The sequence below is a fragment of the Pteropus medius genome, unplaced genomic scaffold (genome assembly GCF_902729225.1).
Source record: "Pteropus medius unplaced genomic scaffold, Ma_sr-lr_union100, whole genome shotgun sequence".
Lineage (NCBI taxonomy): Eukaryota > Metazoa > Chordata > Mammalia > Chiroptera > Pteropodidae > Pteropus > Pteropus medius.
In genome coordinates, this window is record NW_024355990.1 from 11,699,259 (window position 1) to 11,721,001 (window position 21,743).

At 37.5% G+C, this 21,743-nt stretch overlaps 1 protein-coding gene and 2 non-coding genes across 43 annotated transcripts in view; all 3 read left to right on the plus strand.

The window, feature by feature from the left end:
- BPTF (bromodomain PHD finger transcription factor) overlaps positions 1 to 21,743 on the plus strand; it is a 126,244-nt gene that overhangs the window by 82,150 nt on the left and 22,351 nt on the right. For 7 of the 41 annotated variants that reach the window (XM_039859370.1, XM_039859376.1, XM_039859371.1 and 4 more), the window contains 11 exons: positions 2,466 to 2,590; positions 3,142 to 3,270; positions 5,279 to 5,429; positions 5,760 to 5,883; positions 7,851 to 8,097; positions 8,447 to 8,608; positions 8,826 to 8,977; positions 9,839 to 9,947; positions 14,599 to 14,816; positions 18,508 to 18,733; positions 19,425 to 20,332. In XM_039859370.1, coding sequence (XP_039715304.1) covers positions 2,466 to 2,590; positions 3,142 to 3,270; positions 5,279 to 5,429; positions 5,760 to 5,883; positions 7,851 to 8,097; positions 8,447 to 8,608; positions 8,826 to 8,977; positions 9,839 to 9,947; positions 14,599 to 14,816; positions 18,508 to 18,733; positions 19,425 to 20,332 — 2,551 coding nt within the window. The remainder of the gene's footprint in view (positions 1 to 2,465; positions 2,591 to 3,141; positions 3,271 to 5,278; positions 5,430 to 5,759; positions 5,884 to 7,850; positions 8,098 to 8,446; positions 8,609 to 8,825; positions 8,978 to 9,838; positions 9,948 to 14,598; positions 14,817 to 18,507; positions 18,734 to 19,424; positions 20,333 to 21,743) is intronic. The other 34 variants (XM_039859377.1, XM_039859385.1, XM_039859391.1 and 31 more) reach the window with 7 other exon arrangements.
- Positions 3,423 to 3,562, plus strand: LOC120600491 (small Cajal body-specific RNA 21). The gene has a single exon (XR_005652207.1).
- On the plus strand, positions 16,079 to 16,197 carry LOC120600479 (5S ribosomal RNA). The gene has a single exon (XR_005652196.1). It is a non-coding gene; the product is annotated as a 5S ribosomal RNA (ribosomal RNA).

A 21,743-nucleotide genomic window follows, 5' to 3' on the forward strand; every position in this document is an offset into this window, starting at 1 on the left:
GAAGGAAATACCTTCCTGTACATTTTAGACAGATATTACCTTCAGATATATGCTAACATCCTAATTTGCTGAAGTTGAGAGCAACAATCTTCTGTCTAACGGAGACATGGGTAAATATGTAAATTATTCTTGAGTTTAGAATGCAGTTTTTTGAAGACATGGAGCTATAAAAAACATGCATGTGAAATGCATATTTGTACTCTGAATAAAATATGTCTCGTGCTTAGAGTAGGAGCTAAGAATGCCAAAGATGCATGTTTGATCTTTATTAATTTAATGTTAAGGCTGTGCAGTTCTGAGTTAAACTTGTTTAAGTGAAACTTGTTTCATCGACTCATTAGGGCTTCTTTTTCCTACCACACTGGCCAGTCCCTTACCCCCTTTTCCCCAGGCCCTGATTCCATGTTTCATTATCACGTTGAACCAGTAGCTGCCTCCACAGTGCTGCCGGATGGATCCTCCTAAGATGCTGATCCATCCTATGAATATTCTAATGGAGCTAAGCAAGCATTTAAAGGGGCCTTGTTAATTAATTACTGCAGGGCTGAGAGGGGGAAAGTGTTTGTCACCTGTACACCACATCTGGGAGAAGTACTTCTTTACAGCCTATCCAATATTAGATAAGTTTTAGAGGGCTTAATACAGATTGTCTTTAAGGCTCTTCTTCAATCCTTCCATTTGGTGTAGCACCTTCTGGCTCTGCCTTTCTCTGGTGCAGGCTTCATCTCTTGCTGCACCTCTACACCCCTTCCCTCCAGCCATGGCACACCGGATGTGGTTTCTGGGAATAAGAATGTGCTCTTGTACACTTTCCTCCTAAGTATATGTGTGCCCCTTGCCTTCCTTCAGCCACCCCACATTCTTGTTTGAGAGTCAGAAGCCAAGCTCTAATCCCCATCCCGGAGCCAAACAGAGGCCTCTCCTTTGTGCTTTCCTTTGTTCCAGCTCCTGAAGACACAGGAAGAGATTATAATTCATATCTGTGTTTCCAGCTCCTTTCACTTAGTCTGACACATAGAAGGCACTCAGATATTTTTTGAATGAATAAATGAATAGGCTAATAACGCATGAAGTGTGTTCCTTCCCTGGTGGCGTTTCCATTGTACAATAGAGATGCTTTCAGGTTGTTTGTAGAGAGCGATTGGAGGAAGAAGAGACACAGTGAGGGAAAAACTTATCTTCCAAAATAAGTATTTGCTTGTATTTTCCATGAGCGCAGAGTTCCCTAGGCACTTCTGTGGATGTGGTCTGAAAGTGACACTCACTTTCCCCTTCCCAGGGATCCCTGCACTAGTTAACATTTGCCTTCGAATTTAAAAATTATTCTTTGCAGGTCAGAGGATACACAGGGTGTTAGCACAGCGAAGAAAATAGTGGTATCACAGATGGAGATGGGAAGTTAAGAAGTTGCAGCAACTTTTTGGCTAGAGCTTTCCCTTTCTCACACTGTTCATTTTCCAAACATCAAGAATTAGAAAGCACTGCCTTCCAAATACAAATCATCTAAGATTTACCTTCTACCTCTGTTAGAGGAGGAAATTATTTAAGTTTTATAGGTTTTCTCTACACTGCGATCAACTAGTATATTCATTTATGTGGAAATATCAAAAAAGTAATTACACAAATATCACTAATAGAGAATCGACAGCCTAGAGCTACTTTAAAATGTTTTTTGGTTAAATCCATTTTAGAATATGATATTCATTGCAGTTGTAAATTCATTTTGAAATGTGTTTTTAATATTATCTTTAAAAGTATATACAAAATGTTCAATAACTTTATACATAATGTTTATAAAACACAGAAATTTCTTTGTCCCCTGATTGGTAACCAATACAGTATTGTCCTTTTTTATTATTCACTGTATCGTAGGATTCCAAAGCTGCACTAATGTTGTTAAAGTGTTGTTAGCAGTATTCACCATCCAGGAGTTCATGTTTTACAGAACCACCATTTGGATACAAAATTTTCTGTCCATTTGAAAAGGCCTTATTAGATTTGTATTGTCTTTTTTTGTTTCGCTTTTTGAGAAAATGTAAACATGCCCAGTTTGTCTCATTAAATATCATTCAGTTAAGATTTTATCCTTCAAAACTCTTTTATCATGTTTGTGACACAGTTATTTCTCTATATTTGCTCTCCATAATTTTTCTAACACTATTTTAGAATTAGCCTAAATTTATAAAATCTTCCTAAGTTGTTGTCATATCTAAGAATGAAACATGCTCCTGTACAAATTTACATGGCATTTAAAGGGAGTACAGACCCTTTTTAAGCTGTTAGATGCATGGTATGCCTAGGAGCAAAGAAGTTCTTTTATTAAGGGACATAGAAGCCAAAGTGCTTACGAAAACATATTATAAATATTGAAGTCATAAGGACAAGAAGCAATCCTTCAGTTTAGTGGAATATGTGTGTGCGTGTATATATACACATATGTAGTTTTTCTTGGATTTTTCTTACAGGTATAGACTTCAGACTGTAAAGTCCTTGGCTGGAGTGAGCCTTATGTTACGGTTACTGTGGGCAAGTCTGAGATGGGATGACATGGCAGCCAAGGCTCCTTCCGGGGGAGGGACTACGCGGACAGGTGAGAGTGTCTTTTCTGGTTTAAGGTTAAAAAGAAAAATCACTTGACAATTTGCTTAATTTTAAGCATACCTGTTACTTATTAAAATATAATGCTTTTGTTTTAAAAATAGAGCTTTAGTAAAGTTTGACAGCACGTGCTATACAATCCTTGGGGCGGGGAAGGGTGGTTCAGATTATAAGATGAGTCGCTTATGTGTGAACCAGTCTGAATTTTTAAAAGATGTTTATTGTAGAGTATAAATCATTTAAACTGGGACATCTGGAACTCTGCTACTTCTTGTCTCCTAGGGTTCTTACTGTTTTGGCTGAGTTTCACCACCAGGAATTAAGCTGCCCCCAAACAGCATTTTGCTCAGTTTAGAAATAATTTTCAGTTAGAAAGAAACTCAGTATTATTACATTTTAACAGGGATCTCGTGGTCATTAATTAAATGTTTCTGAAAGTTTATTCCACGTGTCTCTCTTTTTTAAAGCAGCAGATGTTATACCTTTTTTAGTCTCTGAATATTTTAGGTGGTTATTAATACTTTATGAATTAAATCACCATAGAAACATCTGAAACTGAAATCACAACAACAGAAATAATTAAGAGACGAGATGTTGGTCCTTATGGCATTCGATCTGAATATTGTATCAGAAAAATCATTTGCCCCATTGGAGTTCCAGAAGCACCAAAAGGTAAGGAACAGAAAGAATTCCATTCTTTTATTTTTGACCTGTTAACCACATTTTTTATGAATTGAAGTTTTATTATAATTGTTTCTTTAACTCTTTATTTAATAAATTAAAATATCTTTACTACAAATTACATTTTCAAAGTGATGTTTACCTGGCTCGATTTCCTGGGGGGTGGGCTCAGCCTGCCCTGCCTCCCCTCAGACGAGCCTAAAGTAGAGAGGCCAGGCTTCCTTCCCCATGGGAGAGGTGGTTAAGAAAGGAGCCTCACCTGGACTGATCTCGCCTCACATTTACTTGGCTACGGTAAGTGGACAGGGGAACTGGTGGAAAGGATGAATAGCTGACTGATGAGGGGGCGGAAATTTAAAAAAATAAATAAATAAAATGGTGTTTAGTAAGCGTAGCAAGATTCTACTAGGCACACATTGACGCCTATAGGCATTGTGCCAAGAATAGGAAGAGTACAAAGAGCTGTAATAATACCTCTTATGATTAAGCTGTGGCGCCGTCATTGACACCAGACCATCAGCTCCAAGAGGGTAGCCGCTGAGTCTGTCTGGTTTGTTGTAGTCCCAGCACCTGCTACAGCAACTGACACCTAAGTGCTTAATGAAGATTTTTTGGCTCAGGGGTTAAAGCTACTGTGAAATACTTTAGTGCTCAGGGTAGAAATACTATAAGAGGCTAAAGTGTTACTCAGGAAACAGTTATACAGCACCCACATGATAGGCACTGGGCAGCAAATATATAGAACAATGAGACCTCGTCCCTGTTGTCAGGGAAACAAAGAAAAGGTTATGGTATTATAACAATATACTGGAGAATCAAAACTATTAACAGTAAAAAGAGTATAGTAAGTTGTCTGGATTCAAGATGTATAGACAAAAATCAATAATTTTATTGTATATGTGCAATAAAAATATTTATGAAAAAAATTGACTAAGAACTGTTTAAAAGAAAAATGCTGTCCATAGATAGAAACATACTATTTTATAGACGTTAATTGTCCCCAAATGTATAAGTTAAATTTTTGAATATTGATTGAATTAACTTGAAAGTTCATACCGGAGAATAAATGACTGAAAATGGCCTTTTTGAAAAGAACACAAATAAGGGAGTACCTGCCCTAGTAGATGATGAACTGTGAGCGTAATTAAAACAATGTCGTCCTGGACAAAACTAGGCAGCCCAGTTGATCGGTAGAGGCACAGAAGGAAGAGGGTATTCCCGGCCGGTCTTCAGTCTTGGTCCCACAGACTTCAATGCAACCACTGCTGTCTCCTTGAATCACTTTTCTTTGGCTTGCATCACTTAGTACACCCAGCTCCTACTGCTATTTCAATTTCCTTCTACTGCTTCCCAGTTTCCTCAACATATGGGACAGTGCAATGCTTGTCTCTCCCTGCTTTTTATTTTTAAATTTTGATCATTAGGATAGTTTATCTGTTCTTCATAGTTTCTGATCCCTCCGCTGTGTTGTCAACTCTCACATCCCCCTTCTCAGTGCTGTGATGGGGGCCTGCAGATTGCCAGAGTTGTGCATGGCAAGGACACCCAGCCCAACTGTGGGAAGAACGAGCTACGCTTCTTGAAGGAAGTTGTATCCGTGTCAGGGTCTGAAGGATAAATAGGCATTAATCACATGAGGGGTGGAGGCTAGGAATAGTGTTGCAGGCAGAGGGAATGGGCTGTATAAAGGTTCATAGTCCTTTCACACCAGGGGCCAGCAAACCATGGCCCAAGAGCCTTGACCCACCACCTGCTTTTGTGAATAAAGTTTGATTGGAACACAGCCACACTTATGTATTGTCTTTGGCTCCTTTCATGATACAAAGGCAGAGTTGAGAAGTTGTAACAGAGACCATCTGGCCCACATAGTATTTACCATCTGGCTCGTTAAGAAAAAGTTTGCCAATCCCTGCTTTTCATGATATGTAAGAGGAGATGCCAGAAGGGCTATAACTTTAGAAGCTATATTACTTAAAATACTCTGATTTCTTTTTCAAAGAAACACCTACACCTCAGAGGAAAGGCCTTCGATCAAGTGCATTGCGGCCAAAGAGACCAGAAACGCCCAAGCAAACTGGCCCTGTTATTATCGAAACCTGGATAGCAGAGGAAGAGTTGGAATTGTGGGAGATCAGGGCGTTTGCTGAGAGGTAAGGAAATGGTTAGCACGTTCTCAGATATTTGAAAATTTTATTACTTCAGAATTAAAGAATTACTCCTTTAATAGTTTTTTCACGGTGTCCTAATTTAACTCTTATTTTTTTAATTTAAGTATTAGCTTTATATCATTTATTAAGGTCCTGTTTCTAATTTTATCCATTTGTCAGTTTCTAATTATCCTAATTTAAACGTTTTATTTTTAAATCAAAATGAATTTCATACTTCTGTATGATGTAAAAGTTAACCAGATTTCCCTTAATATTAGATGCCAGATGTCTGATAGGGTGGTTTCTGATGAGCACTTCCTTTTTTTCCTGCAGAGTGGAGAAAGAAAAGGCACAAGCAGTTGAGCAACAGGCTAAGGTTAGTGAACAGAAGAAGGCAGAGGACTTCAAGGCCCAAATGGAGGCTCACCTCAAACAGCAGCGGTTGGCTGCCCAGCAGGTGGGGGAGTTGGTACCGTCCCACCTTGCAACGAATTGACATTTTTTGCCAATTTCATGCACACTAAAAACACAGTAATTGTATATTCACATGGTTTTATTTGTAAGTGTATCTCACATATACTTTAATTTCATTACTGAAAGTAGCTCCGGGGATACAGCAAGCTGTAATTTTGCAAAAAGTGGACATATTTGGAGAACAGTGTATGAAATGTGATTTCTCTTACTTATTATCTTTATAATTTAATAGCTGTTTCTAACGATAATTTTTTCCTGCAGAATTCTGATTTGAAAATCTTTGATGTCTATGAAAAAGCGAAATGTACTGAAACTATAAGAGTTTGTTGTAATCGATGACCATAAAGCTACTGATGGTTTCTTAGCATTTCTATACTGTAAATAAGGTACCATGTATGCCTGAGTATCAGGGACACATATAAAAGATGATTACCCCTTTTTTCTATTTAGAAGATACTATAAAAGTTTTTAGCCAATTATGTCTATTTATAATATCATTAACTTTTAAGTTGCACATAATTTTAAAAATTATACATTTTATAAAACAAACTGTTCATTCCAAACTACTTTTTTTCCTCTTACATTTTACGTAACATTTTTTTGAGATTCTTTTGCATCAGCTTACTGTAGGTCATTATCTTCACTTACATCAAAGTTCGAGATAACAGCACTTTTGGATTCTACCTGTTTGTTCATAGAAAAACTGGCTGTTTTTGTTTTTCATTTTATGCATGTGTCTTATCTCTACAGTGTAACCTGATGTTTTACGTTCTAATATTTCTTTCATATGCTTATTTACAAAGATGGTCAACATGTCCCAATTTTGAAGAAATAGCCCCAGGAAATAACTGCTAAAAATATGTGTTCAATGTTTTTTTGCCTCCTTTTTATACTGATTCAGTCAGATGCCATGTATAAGTATCCAAAACAAAAGTCCTTTTCCTCTGAGGAATAATAAATTATGTGAAATCCCTCACATTATATCAGGCACAGGGGACGTGCACACATAGAGTGTGATGTCATTGGTGAGAAGTTTCCAGTGGCAGGAGAGAGTTCAGCCCTGGAATTTATCTTCTGCACATCTCAGCTTTCCCACAAGCTAGCTCTGTGGCCTTGGGCCAGTTGCACAGTCTCTCTGAGTCTCATTTTCCTCATATTTAAATCACAATGCCAGTAACTTTTTTGGGTTGGTCGGAGCGTTAAATAAGATAATGAAGGTAAAACATCTGTCACCAGATTTGCAGTCCATGCCACCCATTATTTTTACATATGTAAGCTCATACCATCGTGTTTGTAAGCTGTCAGGAAATGTCAGCAATCTCCGATGAGAGAGAAACAGATTTTCTTTAATAACTGTAGTCTGGAAGATTAGATTATTTTACCACTATATGAAATCATCTAAAGTATTTTTCTGTAAAACTGTTTGAAATGAAAAACATAGTCTAGAAAAATTGTTTTATAATTTTCAGCTTGCTTGATTGCAGGTTTACCAACTTGAATTGTGATATTTAAATATTGACCTGTTCTTTATGATTGGATAGCATTACGGTAAACCGAAAACCTTTTTTCAGTTCTTATCGTTTGCTCTCTACTCTAAGTCCCACCGCTGAGCAGCAAGGTGTTCCTGTTTCCAGTAAGATTACCCACGCTTCATTTGTTTTTAGTCTGAAAGCTTGGCTGTTTCTACCAACTGGAAAACTTTGTTGGTTTTAAATTTTTGTTACGAAAAACAACTTTTAATAAAATGTGACTTTTAGAGTTTTTTAAACATTTTCATCAAGAAATTAAATTCAAGATATATTTACATGGGCATATTTTCAGAAGTAAAATATTTTGGAAATTTGGTACAGTTTCATAGTTTAGGAGAAATTTAGCTAGACTTCTTGCAGAATGGCATTGTTTTTATTTAGAACTTTTTTGGTTCATGTTTTTTCTTCCTGACATTTCTAGAAACGGTTGGAACAGCAGAAGCCTACAGTAATTTCAGCTTCCACCACTTCCCCAACAAACAGTACAACTAGTACCATCTCTCCAGCACAAAAAGTTATGGTGGCCCCTCTGAGTGGCTCAGTTACAGCTGGAACCAAAATGGTACTGACTACTAAAGTTGGATCTCCAGCTACAGTAACATTCCAGCAGAACAAGAACTTCCATCAAACCTTTGCTACCTGGGTTAAGCAAGGCCAGTCCAATTCAGGTACACAACTGTGATTAAATAAAATATTGCTTTCATTTAAGGAAAAGAATTTCAGTCGATTACCTGCTGGGATAAAACATCTCTCTAGAAAATTGTTTTTCTTCTGCAGCTGATTGAGCAAGTAAGCTGTAACAGTTGGTTTGTTACAGACAATATTCATAATATTACATTAGCAAAACTCCTCTCACATTGTTTCACTTTCAACATTTACATAGTTCCCTTTGGAGAGGAATTTTTTTTTTTTAATACAAAATGAACCACATTTCATGCATTGGTGCCCTTCCTAGAAATCACTACGTTGCTGGTTATTTTAAATCTAAAGTTTATTAAATGTCTTATACCCCATTAGCCACCAGCACAGCTGCCACATCTGCTACAACCATTGCCAGCACAGGTCAGACGTTCCAAATTACAGGCAGTCCAGTCACTATGGCAGGAAAAGTAATTACCAAACTGCCACTTCCTGCAAACAGCAAGATTGTCGCTGTAAATGTGCCAGCAACACAAGGAGGTAAGGGAAATGTGAAGAGTTTTAATTCACATTTGCCAGATCATACTGTTGCCATTATTTTCCATTTCCGTTTCACTGATTTCAGTCCTCGGATCTCACATTCTATGTAGCCCACTATAAAACCCTGCCACATGTAGTTTCTCCTCAGAAACCGAGCAGCACCTGACACTGTTTATTAAAGGGGCAGTTGTTAATTACTCCTTTATCTTTTTTTAAGGCGTTGTTCAAGTACAGCAGAAAGTCCTGGGTATCATTCCATCAAGTACAGGTACTAGTCAGCAAACCTTCACTTCATTCCAGCCCAGGACAGCAACAGTCACAATCAGGCCCAATACCTCAGCCTCTGGAGGAACCACAAGCACTTCACAAGTAAGAATTCTTCACAGATTTGTTTTGTTTTGAAATGTTAACCACATCAAGATTTTAGAATGGCCTCTTCCAGGATTAATTCAGCTTCTAATTTTTCTTTGCCTTTTACTTAATCTCTGACAGAATACTGATTTTTTTAAAAATTCTGTTATATTTCTAAACAAAAGTGATACATGAACTTTTAATTTTTAACGTAGTTAAAAGCACTTTAGTTAGTAGAGTTCGTGAATCATAAGAATTGCTTTTCAGAATTTTATAAAGAAAACTCCTTTATATAAAATAATGGACAGCACTGGACCATCCAAGGAAACTTCCTGTGCAGTTAAGAAATAGTATGAAAAATACAATCCATAGCATGATAACTAGTTTGTAATTAGCTGCTCTGCACTCAGTAGATACATCATTTCTTTGGCACTAGTATTATGGAAAAGGTTTAAAGTTTTGCAGATTTGAAAATGTTCTGAACCTTACTATAAAACTGAAAATCACATGCTCTCTAGTCTTCCCTTTAAAACTATGAAAGGACATTTGGTTTCTGATCTAACTCTTCTGTTCTTTGGGTTACAGATATGGGTTGTGATCAACTATAGTGGTTGCTGCTTAGGGTCTTGTTCCTTCCTTGTCATTTGTAGGCTGTTCTTGATATCAGTGACAAGGAATTTCATCTGATCTCATTTGAATTAAATTTTCTCTCCTCAAAATTCCATCTGTATTCTGATGCTTAATGTAATATTCAAGAACCTCTGTTATTTCCGTAGACATGTTTATCAATATAGAATGTTTTAAAATCTGTGTTCTGTGTCCATCATGCTTTAGTCCTTTAAAAACATTTTAATTCACTGTCTTTTGTGTCATTTATAGGTAATCACAGGGCCTCAGATCCGCCCTGGTATGACGGTGATTAGAACACCACTCCAACAGTCAACACTAGGAAAGGCAATTATTCGAACACCTGTGATGGTACAGCCAGGTATTCATCCATTCAGTATTTTCATTTTACATCTAAACAAATAGTCCAAGAAGTCTGTTCTACTCTATGTTTGGCACTCCACATACTAGAAAATACCAATTTGAATTAAGATTTCAAAGCATACGAAATTTCTAATCCATTATGGGATGCATCCACAGATATATTTTTATTGCTGGCATTGCAAAATAGATCCAAGTATGCTTATTAAAAATGTTTTTAAAACCTCTAATAAATGGAATTTATACATTCAAGTCATTGGAGTAAAGAATGAGCAAAGAAAACTATGTCAAAAGACGGAGATAAAATCAAGCAGATAGCTAAGAAGAGTTTAAATGGAAAGCAATGCTAGCCCTTCGTTAATGGAAATAGGTTACAATTCTCATATTAAATGTTGAAGACTAAAGGTTAAGTGGAAAAAATTTAACTATACATTTTTGAGAAATATACCTAAAATCAAATTACCACAAAAGGTAAAAAAAGAAAAAGAATACATGAATTAAATGCTAAAAAAAGAAAGAAGGGAGCAGGGGAAGGACAAAGGTAATTCTGATATTGGACAGAATAGTGTTTAAAAAATTCAGTGTTTAAAAAAACCACATTCAGTAGAACAGAGAGGGTCATTTTGTATTAGCTTAAAGATAAAGGTTGCAATGGAGAGGCAATCTTGGATCTCTGAAATAAGATATCATTGAAATGTATAAAGCAAAAACTATTTGAAATCAAGGAGGGAGTCACAGAGGCAGGGAGTAGTAGACCAGGAACAGACTGTTTTGCATCAACTTCTGGACCTTTAAGAATACACATTGGTTTTAAACATTTGTGGATGATTCGTATGAAATGGTCATATAGTACATCATGGTAAAACCTCGATAAAGTCCAAAAAATAGAATGTATATAGGCCACATTCTATATAGTAAAGCTAGAAATTAAAGAAGTATTGTGATAACTCTTACTTGGAAATTTAAAAACAGATGTTCTCATAAGTAATTTTTAGGTTAAATAAACATCGAATATGTAATTACAAACAGATTATCAAACAGATAGCAACTGAGCTATGCTGCCTGACCTGAACTCAGAGGCAAGTTCATTCATTTAACAAATGTTCAGGCACCTACTCTAGGCAGTTGAATTACACTGGTAAACAAAACATAAAAACTCATATTATTAATCAGAAGCTAGAAAAATATATAAAACAAGTCTTAAATGAAAACAGGAGGGAGGAAGTAAAATGAAAAGTACAAGTAATAATTAAAAAACAGAAGGAAAATATTGAAATGAATCTTTTTTTTTTTTAATAAGTCGAATCTTGAGAAAAGAGAACAAAATGGTACTTTACAGAATTAGAAATGAGAAAGTGCTATAAAAACAAACTTTTTAAATCAAAAGAGAGTTGTGTTGCAGGTAGCCTTTGAGAATTCTCACTATCCATACTCAGGAACTAAATCTGTTTGAATAATGAGGCACAATTATATACTATGCTTATAAATTTTAAATCTCAATTATCAAGGAAAGAAATTTGGGAATTTCCTGTAATATTACCTACAAAAAATAATTCCAGACTTCATGGTTTTATGGGTAAAATTCTTCAAAATGGTTAGGAAACAATTCCTTCTTATAAAAACTAGTTCTAGAATATAGAAGAAAGAAAAATTTGAATCTTTCCTGCTCATTTTACAAAATTAGCACAATTCTAATAAATATAGCATTGGGTTTTTTTAAAAAAAGGCAATCTTCTAATGCCTGAGTAGGATTTATTCCAGAAAAGAAAGAATGATTATTTCAGTTAATGCTACAGGGACAGTTGTTAAAATTCAGTATTTCTTCCTGTTTAAATATAGATGTCAGACAAGTAACTAAAAGAAAAGATAAAGTAATGTAAAGGACAAAAATATTTATAGATGATAAATTATATGTAGAAAATTGAAAAATGTGGTAATTGCAAGATGTATAGAACCTTTGTTTCCTGTTGCCGTGTGTAGCTGCAATTATGTGTTTGATTTGCATAGGTGAATCTATAGCTTCACATATGAGTGTGTCTGGTGTGTTAGAGGAAAAGCAAGGTGGCCAGTGGGGCTGGTGGTGCCCAGTACGATGAGAAGAGGTCATAGTGGTTGTGGTGGGAGAGGTAGCAGGTGGATGGATGTGTGCAGTGTGTCTCTGTGTGCACTGATCAACTTCTCCCTGTTCCTAACACTACACTAGCCTTTCCCAAAATGGAATCCACACACTATAATAGTAAAACCATTTTAATTTTTGAATTTGCATTTTGATGATAATCTAAAAATAACATGTATCTATTGGGGATCGTCTGAATGACCATGATATAATCAATTGGTACCAACTCTTTATCCATCTGTCAATGATGACAGTATATTAGTACCAGGCGATCGGCTAAAGTAACTTTTCATGCACTGTTCCTCGAACTGCAGTAAAAGGACATAGTGTTAGGTTTAGAAGTTCTCAAATTAAAGCACTTGACTATACATTCTGTACTGTGTTTTGATTCATCCTGAAGAATAAATAGATGAGAATAACCAAGGAAAGTTTAGGAGAAAGAGTAATGATGGAAAACTTGCCATGCCAGTTCTTAAAGCATGTTTTAAGCCTCCAGAATTAGGAGCATGATACCAAAGGAAATTAGACTAATAGAAACAATTAAGGAGGCATTATATGTGAGAATTTGCTGTATAATAGAAGCTTCATTTTGAATCAGGATGGACTGAGTTTATCAATAAATGATACAGAAATAATCATTTTATAGTTTGGCGGGGGAAATATATCTGCCAACATATACCATGACTTGGAAAGATATATCTGACTAGGGAATGCAAGAAAACTTTAAAAGCAATAATTAAAGCAAAAAAAAAAAAAAAAATCCACATTTAAAAAATCTTTTATAGGGGTGGTTCCGTAGAGTAGTGGTTAGCACGTCTGCTTTGCATGCAGAAAGTCCTGGGTTCAAACCCCAGCAGAGCCACAACCCATACCCCAGGTGCACCAGGCCCCAGGTGTGCTCCGCGAGCACATGGGAGGAGACACCCTACCTTCAGAGATCCAGTTCTTAAGGGGGGACGGCAACATCCATAGGTCAGGGGTGGAAGTAGAGGACGGGGGGAGGTAAAAAAAAAATCTTTTATAGGTTTACAAATAAAATTAAAAGGCAGACAGCAAAGTAGAAATAATACATTTTTGTAATTTATATCTTTAATCTGTATAAAGCAACTGTAAGAGAATTCAAAAATAAAGTACAACAACTTGACAGTTTTAAATGTAATTTAAGAAATTACATTACAAATAATAATTGAATAAATTCAGGCACCATGATCATAATCTTTCTGATTGCTGGACTATGTTACTTTAGTGCTAATACCTTGGGTTTCATAATTCAGTGAAATGGGAACTCAGTGGTGGTGGGAATAAGAATTGGTATAACCTTTCTAAAATTCAATTTAGTACTGTTTTCTACTATGAGCTCAGTAATTTGGGGGGAGTTTATGCTAAGGAAATAATTAGTACATAAAAGTTTGTAAACAAGGATTTCACCATGGAGTTATTTTTTTAAAAAGCCAAAGGGAAAGTATTCTAAATGTTAAAAAAGGTTCAGTTTTATATACATGCAATAATATTAAATACCAGTCATTAAAAGAAATATACACAGAAATATATATGTAATTCACAGAAGGAAAAAACAGGAAACGAATACAGAACTTCAAAAATGTGATATTATTCACTAATTAATAATGAATTAAGACTTCATAAATGCAAAATTAGCTACCAAATAATTACTCTCAGCAGCCGTTCCACAGGGGGAAAAAAATCCCACGTGCCTCTTCTTCCAGTTTCAGGAAGTTAAATGAGAAATGAAAATTTTCAGGAGACTGTAGAGCCGTTCCAGTTAAGGTCACTCATTCAATAGATGTTTACTGAACAGTCACTATGGAGCATTCTGTTAGCACTTTGCTGGTACAGGCACTTCTCAGAAGACTGCAGGTTCGGTTCCAGATCTCCGCAGTGAAGCCAGTATCAAAATAAAGCAAGTGGGATTTTTTCTGGTGGAGGGTCTTGCCTTCAATTTGAAAAAAACGTAGCATGTATGAAGCGTAATAAAGTGAAGCGCAGCAAAACGAGGCTGTGCCTTACTGAGGATTTAATCCTTCCCCTCATGTTTTCCCCAAATTGTCTGGGACGTAACTGTAAGAAAAACTTATTTATAAACATAATTTGCCCCAAATATTCCAGGTTCTCTATATTTTGCTTTAAATGTATATAAATTAATTATATATTAAGTTTTTGTTTTAAATGCTATGTTTTTAAGGAAAGGTAGCCTTATAAATGGCATATTTTACATATCATTTTCTGTCTTCCCTGTTGTCATTTTTGCATTAGACATACAGGAAGAATATTGTTTTTCACTTTCCTACAGTTAGTAGGAAGTGGAGAATGGTGTCAGTGAGCCAATTGCAAACAGGCTCACCAACTATGAGGTGGGTCCTTTGGGTGTAGGTCTGAGTGCATCCTTGGACTGTCGGCATTCCATAAGTCGTTTTTGAAAATTGGAAAGAATACATTCATCTGAAGTGTTGAAAAAATGTTTCAGTTCAAAGTACTGCTAAGGGCACATAAGTATTTGTGATGTGTGCTGTGTGCATAGGTACTCCCCAACAAGTGGTGACTCAGATCATCAGAGGACAGCCTGTGTCCACTGCAATCTCTGCCCCTAATGCCGTCTCCTCAACACCTGGGCAGAAAGGATTACCTTCAGGAACGTCCACTGCAAATCTGCAGTCTTCAGCCTCACAGTCCCCTCGCCCCCAGCAAGGACAGGTGAAGCTAACCATGGCTCAGCTTACTCAGTTAACACAGGGTCACGTAAGTAATGCGACTTCATTTTTAACTTTAGAGATGATCTTATTTATACTTGCTGTAAGTTTAAAAGCATGCACTTATTTTCAGATATTAAAAAATGTACTTATTTTAAGAAAAGGTTGCTTTCCTAGAGTTAAAGAGAAATACTTCTTCTTTTTTATTATTATTTATGCCTATAGCACCTAATCTTCCTAGACGGTCTCCTATCCAAGTACTAGACGGTCTCCTATCCAAGTACTAACCAGGCCTGACCCTGCTTAGCTTCCGAGATCAGACATCGAGCTTGTTCAGGGTGGCATGGCCGTAGACTGGAGTGCAAACCCAGGACCTTCTGCGTGTAAAGCAGACGTGCTAACCGCTACACAATGGAACCACGTCCCAAAGAGAAATACTTCTTAAAGGCAGAATGTAACCTCAGCTATCTAGAGTCCTTAGACCATGAGCTATAACAGCGAGATGACTAATACTTTTAACCACCAAAATTTTATTGGTTGGCCAGTTACCATGGGAAAAATAAAATTTGAATACATTAAGCTGCTTCTTTGCAAGAGTCAGTATTGTTTGTTACCTGTTATTCTAATAATAATGAATAGGTTAAATGCAGTTCTCATCAAAATCCCAAGAAATTTTTGCGTAACTTGGCAAGCTGATTTTTAAAATTTATAGGGGGGTACAAAGGATCAAGAATAGCTATATAACAGTTTTGAAAAACTGGAGGGTTTGACCAATGTGATAACCTGATATCAAAACTTATTATGCTTCAGTAATTAATATAGTAAGGTACAGTAACCAACAGAATAGTAAAAAGTACAGAAAGTGGCCCATGCATGTGTGGACACTTTTTCTATAACAGAGGTGACACTGCAGATCATTGAGGAAAGGACAGACTTTGGTACATGGTGCTGTGACAGATGGGCGTATGTGGGAAATTGAACTAGGACACAACCTGACTCAGCCTTCTAATCTGAGGGCAAGAAAAGCTTTTTTAAACACAGAAACCACTGACCCTAGAGGAAAATTTTGTAAATCCAACTACCTTATAAAAGAGTGTGAAAAGAATGAAAAGAGATATAAATGCAACCAACCAAGGACTACTATCCAAAATACATGAAGAATTACTACAAATCAAGAAGGAAAAAAATTCAATAGCTCAGTAGGAAAAAAAGAACAAACGGTGAGAAAAGAGGAAATCTAAATGTCTAAAAGTCCAAAAATCTGCTGAACTTTATTAGTAATGAAGGAAATGCACATTAAAACCATATACAGTCTACAGCCATGCTACCCTGAACAAACCCGATCCTGTCTGATCTCGGAAGCTAAGCAGGGTTGGACCTGGTTAGTACTTGGATGGGAGACCACCTAGGAAGACCAGGTGCTGTAGGTGTAAAAAATAAAAAAAATAAAAGATTGTAAGCTGATAAGGTCCTTATATATATACATATACACACACAAACACATAAGAGAATGGTATAAATTAAAATGTCAGACAAAGTCAAGAGTTAATGGTGCAGAGCAGAATAAACTCTTTATAAACAACTGGCGTGCCATATATTGGTTTAAACATTTTGGAAAACTCTTAAGACATTACCTAGCAAAGTTGAAAATATGTTGTCCTAGGTCCCAGTGGTTCTCTTTCTAAGTATGTTCCCTAAAGAAGTTCTTTCTAAGTATGTTCACTAAAGAAGTTGTGTGAGCATCAGGATAATGAATATTCATAGCAGCATTGTTCACGAGTCAAAAACTGGAAACAACCTAAATGTCTGTAATCAATTAGATAAGTTTTGGTGCATTCCTACAGCAATGAAAATGAACAGACTACAGCCACACAGAACTACTGTGTTGAGCCAGAGAAGCAAGTAACAGACAAACTTACATTGTGATTTTATTTGCATATGTCAGAAACTGGCAAAACTGGGTCTATTGTATAGGGTTACAGGGCCACTGCATTGCCTGTCTGGAGGGGGCACCATTTCATCATATTCTTTGTGGGTGGTGCTTCAGAAGTTGTGAACCTGTGGCCCTATAAAGATCTATACCTAGGTAGTAATGCTGTGAAGAAATGCAGCATTATCGTAACAGAATAATGGTTATCTCCAGGGGAAAGGAAGGAAATTAAGATCAGAGCAGGTCACCTGGGGGCTTCTTGGATAATGGCAATGATGATCTGAGTGCTGGTTTTACAGATGTTCACTTTATTCTTAAAACTATATTTGTTGTTTTATTTATTTTTGAATGTACATAGAAAATACATTTTAGAAAAGCAAGAGTAAGAGACTCATGAGTAAAGTATATGTTGTTTAAATTTAGTATATGAACTTTGTAGCATTAATTTTGGCTACTGGGGATTTGGGGTGGGTTGATTTTTCTTTTGCCTTTTATCTCTGCTGTGTTCTTTCTAGGTAAGGTTACTGGATTAATAAGTCCTGGACAGAAGAGGCAGTACATACAGAGTTTTTAGTTCTGGTCCTCCCCATTTTGATTACTACTTGGACATTAGTAATCAAATCCTCACTAGGCATTTATATTCCATGTCTGAAAGCCTAAGCTTTTTATACTTTAGTGTATGCACGTGCGCGCAAACACACCCGCCACCCCATGGGTAATTTGGTACTTATCGAAAAACCGAAATTAAGAGACCTGGACTCCTCATTTTATCTCACCTTAACTTGGTCTCTAACTTTGGGCAAGGGACTGAACTTCTCACTTGAGTTTCTTAATTGGTAACAAGATTTTAGTAGCATTCTCTCCCAGCTCCACAAAGTCACAAGGCCATTGTGAGAAAACCAAATGAGGCAGTATGTGTGAAGATGCTTTGAAAATTGTAAAATAATATGAATATAAGATGATTTAAACTCAGAATTTTGTTTTCACATTAGTCATTCACTTCAGGTCCCTGACAGTGGTCCCCCCTTATATTTGGGGGTTATACCCAAAGACCCTCAGTGGATGCCTGAAACCCTGGAGAGTATTGACTCCGATATGTACTGTGTTTTTCCTACACACATATATTTTCACTCAAAGGAAGCATGTTATGGCTTATCTTTGGCATATTTGAATTACCAGCATCACTATTCTTGTGCTTTGGGGCCATTATTAAGTAAAATAAGAGTCACTTAACTACAACAAGCACTGCAATAGCATGACAGTCTGACAATCAAGAGGGTCACTAAGTGAATAACAGGCAGGGAGCGTCTGCAGCATAGATGTGCTGGACAGGGATGACGCTCATCCAAGGTGGCTTGAGGCAATAGGTGCAAGATTTCATCACGCTACTCAGAATGGCGCCCAGCTTAAAACTTATGAATCATTTATTTCTGGAATGCTCCATTTAATATTTTCATCTTGCATTCGGCCGTGGGTAACTGAACTGAGGGAAGCGAAACCATGGATAGGGGCAGCTACAGTACTTGATAATTTGGGAAATTTAGATCCAGAGGAGTGATGTTGCTTAAAGACAGATATCTGGCTGTCCATTTGGAGAACTTGGGCTGGAACTCTGGATTATTCATGGTTTTTCCACAAAACACCTTCAGTCTTTTTAAATAAATATTACAATTCATTTGAATTCCTTCTGGTGCCATTCCATAGGCATTCAAACACATATTTTGATTATATTATAGGATTTTTCAGCATTAAAATGCTGTGCTTACAGATGGATGCTCTGAACACTTTACATGTTGTGTTTTTTCCATAGGGTGGTAATCAAGGTTTGACAGTAGTAATTCAAGGACAAGGTCAAACTACTGGACAATTGCAGTTGATACCTCAAGGGGTGACTATACTTCCAGGTCCAGGACAGCAGCTGATGCAAGCTGCTATGCCAAATGGTACTGTTCAGCGATTCCTCTTTACCCCATTGGCAACAACAGCCACCACAGCCAGCACCACCACCACCACCACTGTTTCCACTACCACAGCAGGTAGAACTTGGGGCTTTTCAGAAACGCTGCATGTTATTACCACGAGTTGCGGGGCTGATGGGTCAGGAGGCCCAGTGCTTATCTTTGGGAGGCTATACCTCAAGCCAGTAAGCTTAACAGCTGATGGGTCAACCTCCCAAGATCTCAACAAGATTTCTTATTCTTGCAGACTCCCTGTCACATCCATCCCCCCATAAAAATATGGGAAAGGGGGTAGGAGCAGCAAAAAAATAGTGGCTACTATTAATAATTTATGCCTACACTTGGTTCTTGCCTAACTAAGTCATGATGTTAATCTCAAAGAAGGCAGATATATCCAGCTCGTAACCTACAAGTGAGAGCTGCAGGTCCAGAACTGTTTCGTTAGCCTTCTGCTGCAAGCTGCTGTCACTAACTTGCCATCGTGCCATAGAGAAAATGAAGGTTACATAGCCTGGACCAGAAGACCTGGCTGATTTCCAGAGATTTCTGGAGAGTCAGCAAAGTACAGAGGGTGGCCATGAAACGGGGTTCCCTGCTCCCCAGTTTAAGAGTCCTAACCCAACTGTGTCTGAATGGAGCATTTCTAAGTCATCAGCCTTCTATACTGTGATACAGAATTCTCACCTTTAGATAATCTCTTTCAAATTCTTCTTTATCCCTAGTCTTATGTTCTAGCATAATAGAAATATTTGATCTTTCCTTTTCACAGGTACAAGTGAACAAAAACAGAGTAAATCATCACCCCCAGCACAGGTGCAACAAGCCAAAACCCTGCCACCAGCTCAGTCACCAAGTGTGAGTCCTCCAGAAGCCCAGCCACAGACTGCTCAGCCTTCGGCTCAGCCCCAAACCCAGCCCCAGTCCCCAGCTCAGCCTGACGTTCAGACTCAGCCTGAAGTTCAGCCCCAAACAACTGTTGCATCCCATGTCCCTCCTGAAGCACAGCCCACCCAAGCACAGTCATCCAAACCCCAGGTTGCAGTGCAGTGTCAGCCTCAAAGTAATGTCCAAGGACAGTCTCCTGCTCGCGTCCAGAGTCCACCACAGACTCGAATACGGCCATCAACTCCATCCCAGGTGTCTCCTGGACAGCAAGCCCAGGTTCAGACTACAACCTCACAACCGATTCCAATTCAGCCACATACATCTCTTCAGATACCTTCCCAGGGCCAGCCACAATCACAACCCCAGGTACAGTCTTCACCTCAAACTCTTTCATCAGGACAAACGTTAAGTCAAGTTACTGTTTCATCCCCATCCTGTCCACAGCTACAAATACAGCAGCCACAGCCCCAAGTCATTGCTGTGCCTCAGCTGCAACAAGTCCAGGTTCTCTCTCAGATCCAGTCGCAGGTTGTGGCTCAGATACAGGCTCAGCAAGGTGGTGTGCCCCAGCAAATCAAACTCCAGTTACCTATTCAAATTCAGCAAAGCAGTCCTGTGCAGACTCACCAGATTCAGAATGTGGTTACAGTGCAGGCAGCCAGTGTACAAGAGCAGTTGCAAAGGGTTCAGCAACTCAGGGATCAGCAGCAAAAGAAGAAGCAGCAACAGATAGAAATTAAGCGGGAACACACCCTCCAAGCTTCTAATCAAAGTGAAATCATTCAGAAACAGGTAAAGTTATTAAGTAAAAGCAGCATGTTCAGTAGCTTGAATGATTGTGCTGTGCATTAGACTTAGTGTTTGGTTGTGTTAGGTTTCCTAAATGAGACGAGTCATTGTGTTGCGATTTAGAAGCAGTGCTGGATTAACCAAAAACTACTGAGTGGCTACTGTGGTTTGGGATTCTGTTGGCTTAAATAGTCAGTGCTTATTAGAAAAACACCTGTATTTTGGGAGAACAAAGATGGGAAGAATGGGAGATAGGAGATAGGAGTTTAAGTATCATTAATACAAACCGGGAAGGTTTAACGAAGTTTTAAAGCCACTTTGGGCATCATAGCGATTTGTTTGAAGTTATTTACAGTTGTCATCCCTTAGTTTGCATGTAGACTAAGCAAATTATAGACAGATTAAACTTATTTGCATTTCTAGCTTTACGTTGGTAAATAAGTGTTAAATGTTATTCTGTACCTACCTTAAATAAAAAGGGGCATGCAGTGGACTCTTAGTGAAGTAAGGCAGTTTAGGTGACTGAGATTTATTCTACTTAAAATGAAGTCACATGTGTGACATACTGTATAGCATTACTGGAGAAGAATTTATTTGCATCTATAGCATGCACCCGTCGGCACTAATCGGGAGTTTGATTGTGAATTTCAAGTGTTCTGTGTCATTCAGTTCCCGGGTCTCCCATTCAGTTCATCAAACTCACGTATCTCCTCTAAACTATATCCTCACTAAAACTCCCTCTTTCTAGCCACCCAAGATTGTTGTAATGATTAAATGAGGCCATGTGTGTAGAAGCACTTCATATTTGACATATAACATTGTGTAAATTTAAGGTGTACAGCATGTCGATTTGATACATTTATATATTGTAATGTGATTGCCGTTGAAACAATAACCTCAGCTAGCTAGCACCTTTGACATATCACATAATTGTCATTTCTTTTCAGTAATTAATACCTAGTCTCAGCAAGTTTGGTGATTATAAAACTATTGTTGTTAGAAGCACTTTTTAAACAGCTAAAGGATTTTAAAGATCTGCGATTATGTTCATATGATATTGACATCATATATGTGTTTAAATGCTTTTTCCCCATCTCATAGTACTGTATAGTCTATAAATTGAGAATTACATATTACAATATGTTACCTTACCCTAATCTCTTTATCCCATCTGTGGGATGGGGGTGGAGTTATCTTTAAAATCAATGCCTGGGAAGAGAGTGTATAATATTAATAACATGGCCTTTGGAGTATGATAACTGGGCTAAACTTACAGCTAGATTATTACTTATCATGCCTCAGTGTCTTATTGAGTCCTACCTTTCAGTGCTGTTATGAGGAATAAATGATGTCAGGTGCTTACCTTAGCACAGCTCCCAGGATGTGGTTAGCACCCAGACCATATAGTAGCTCT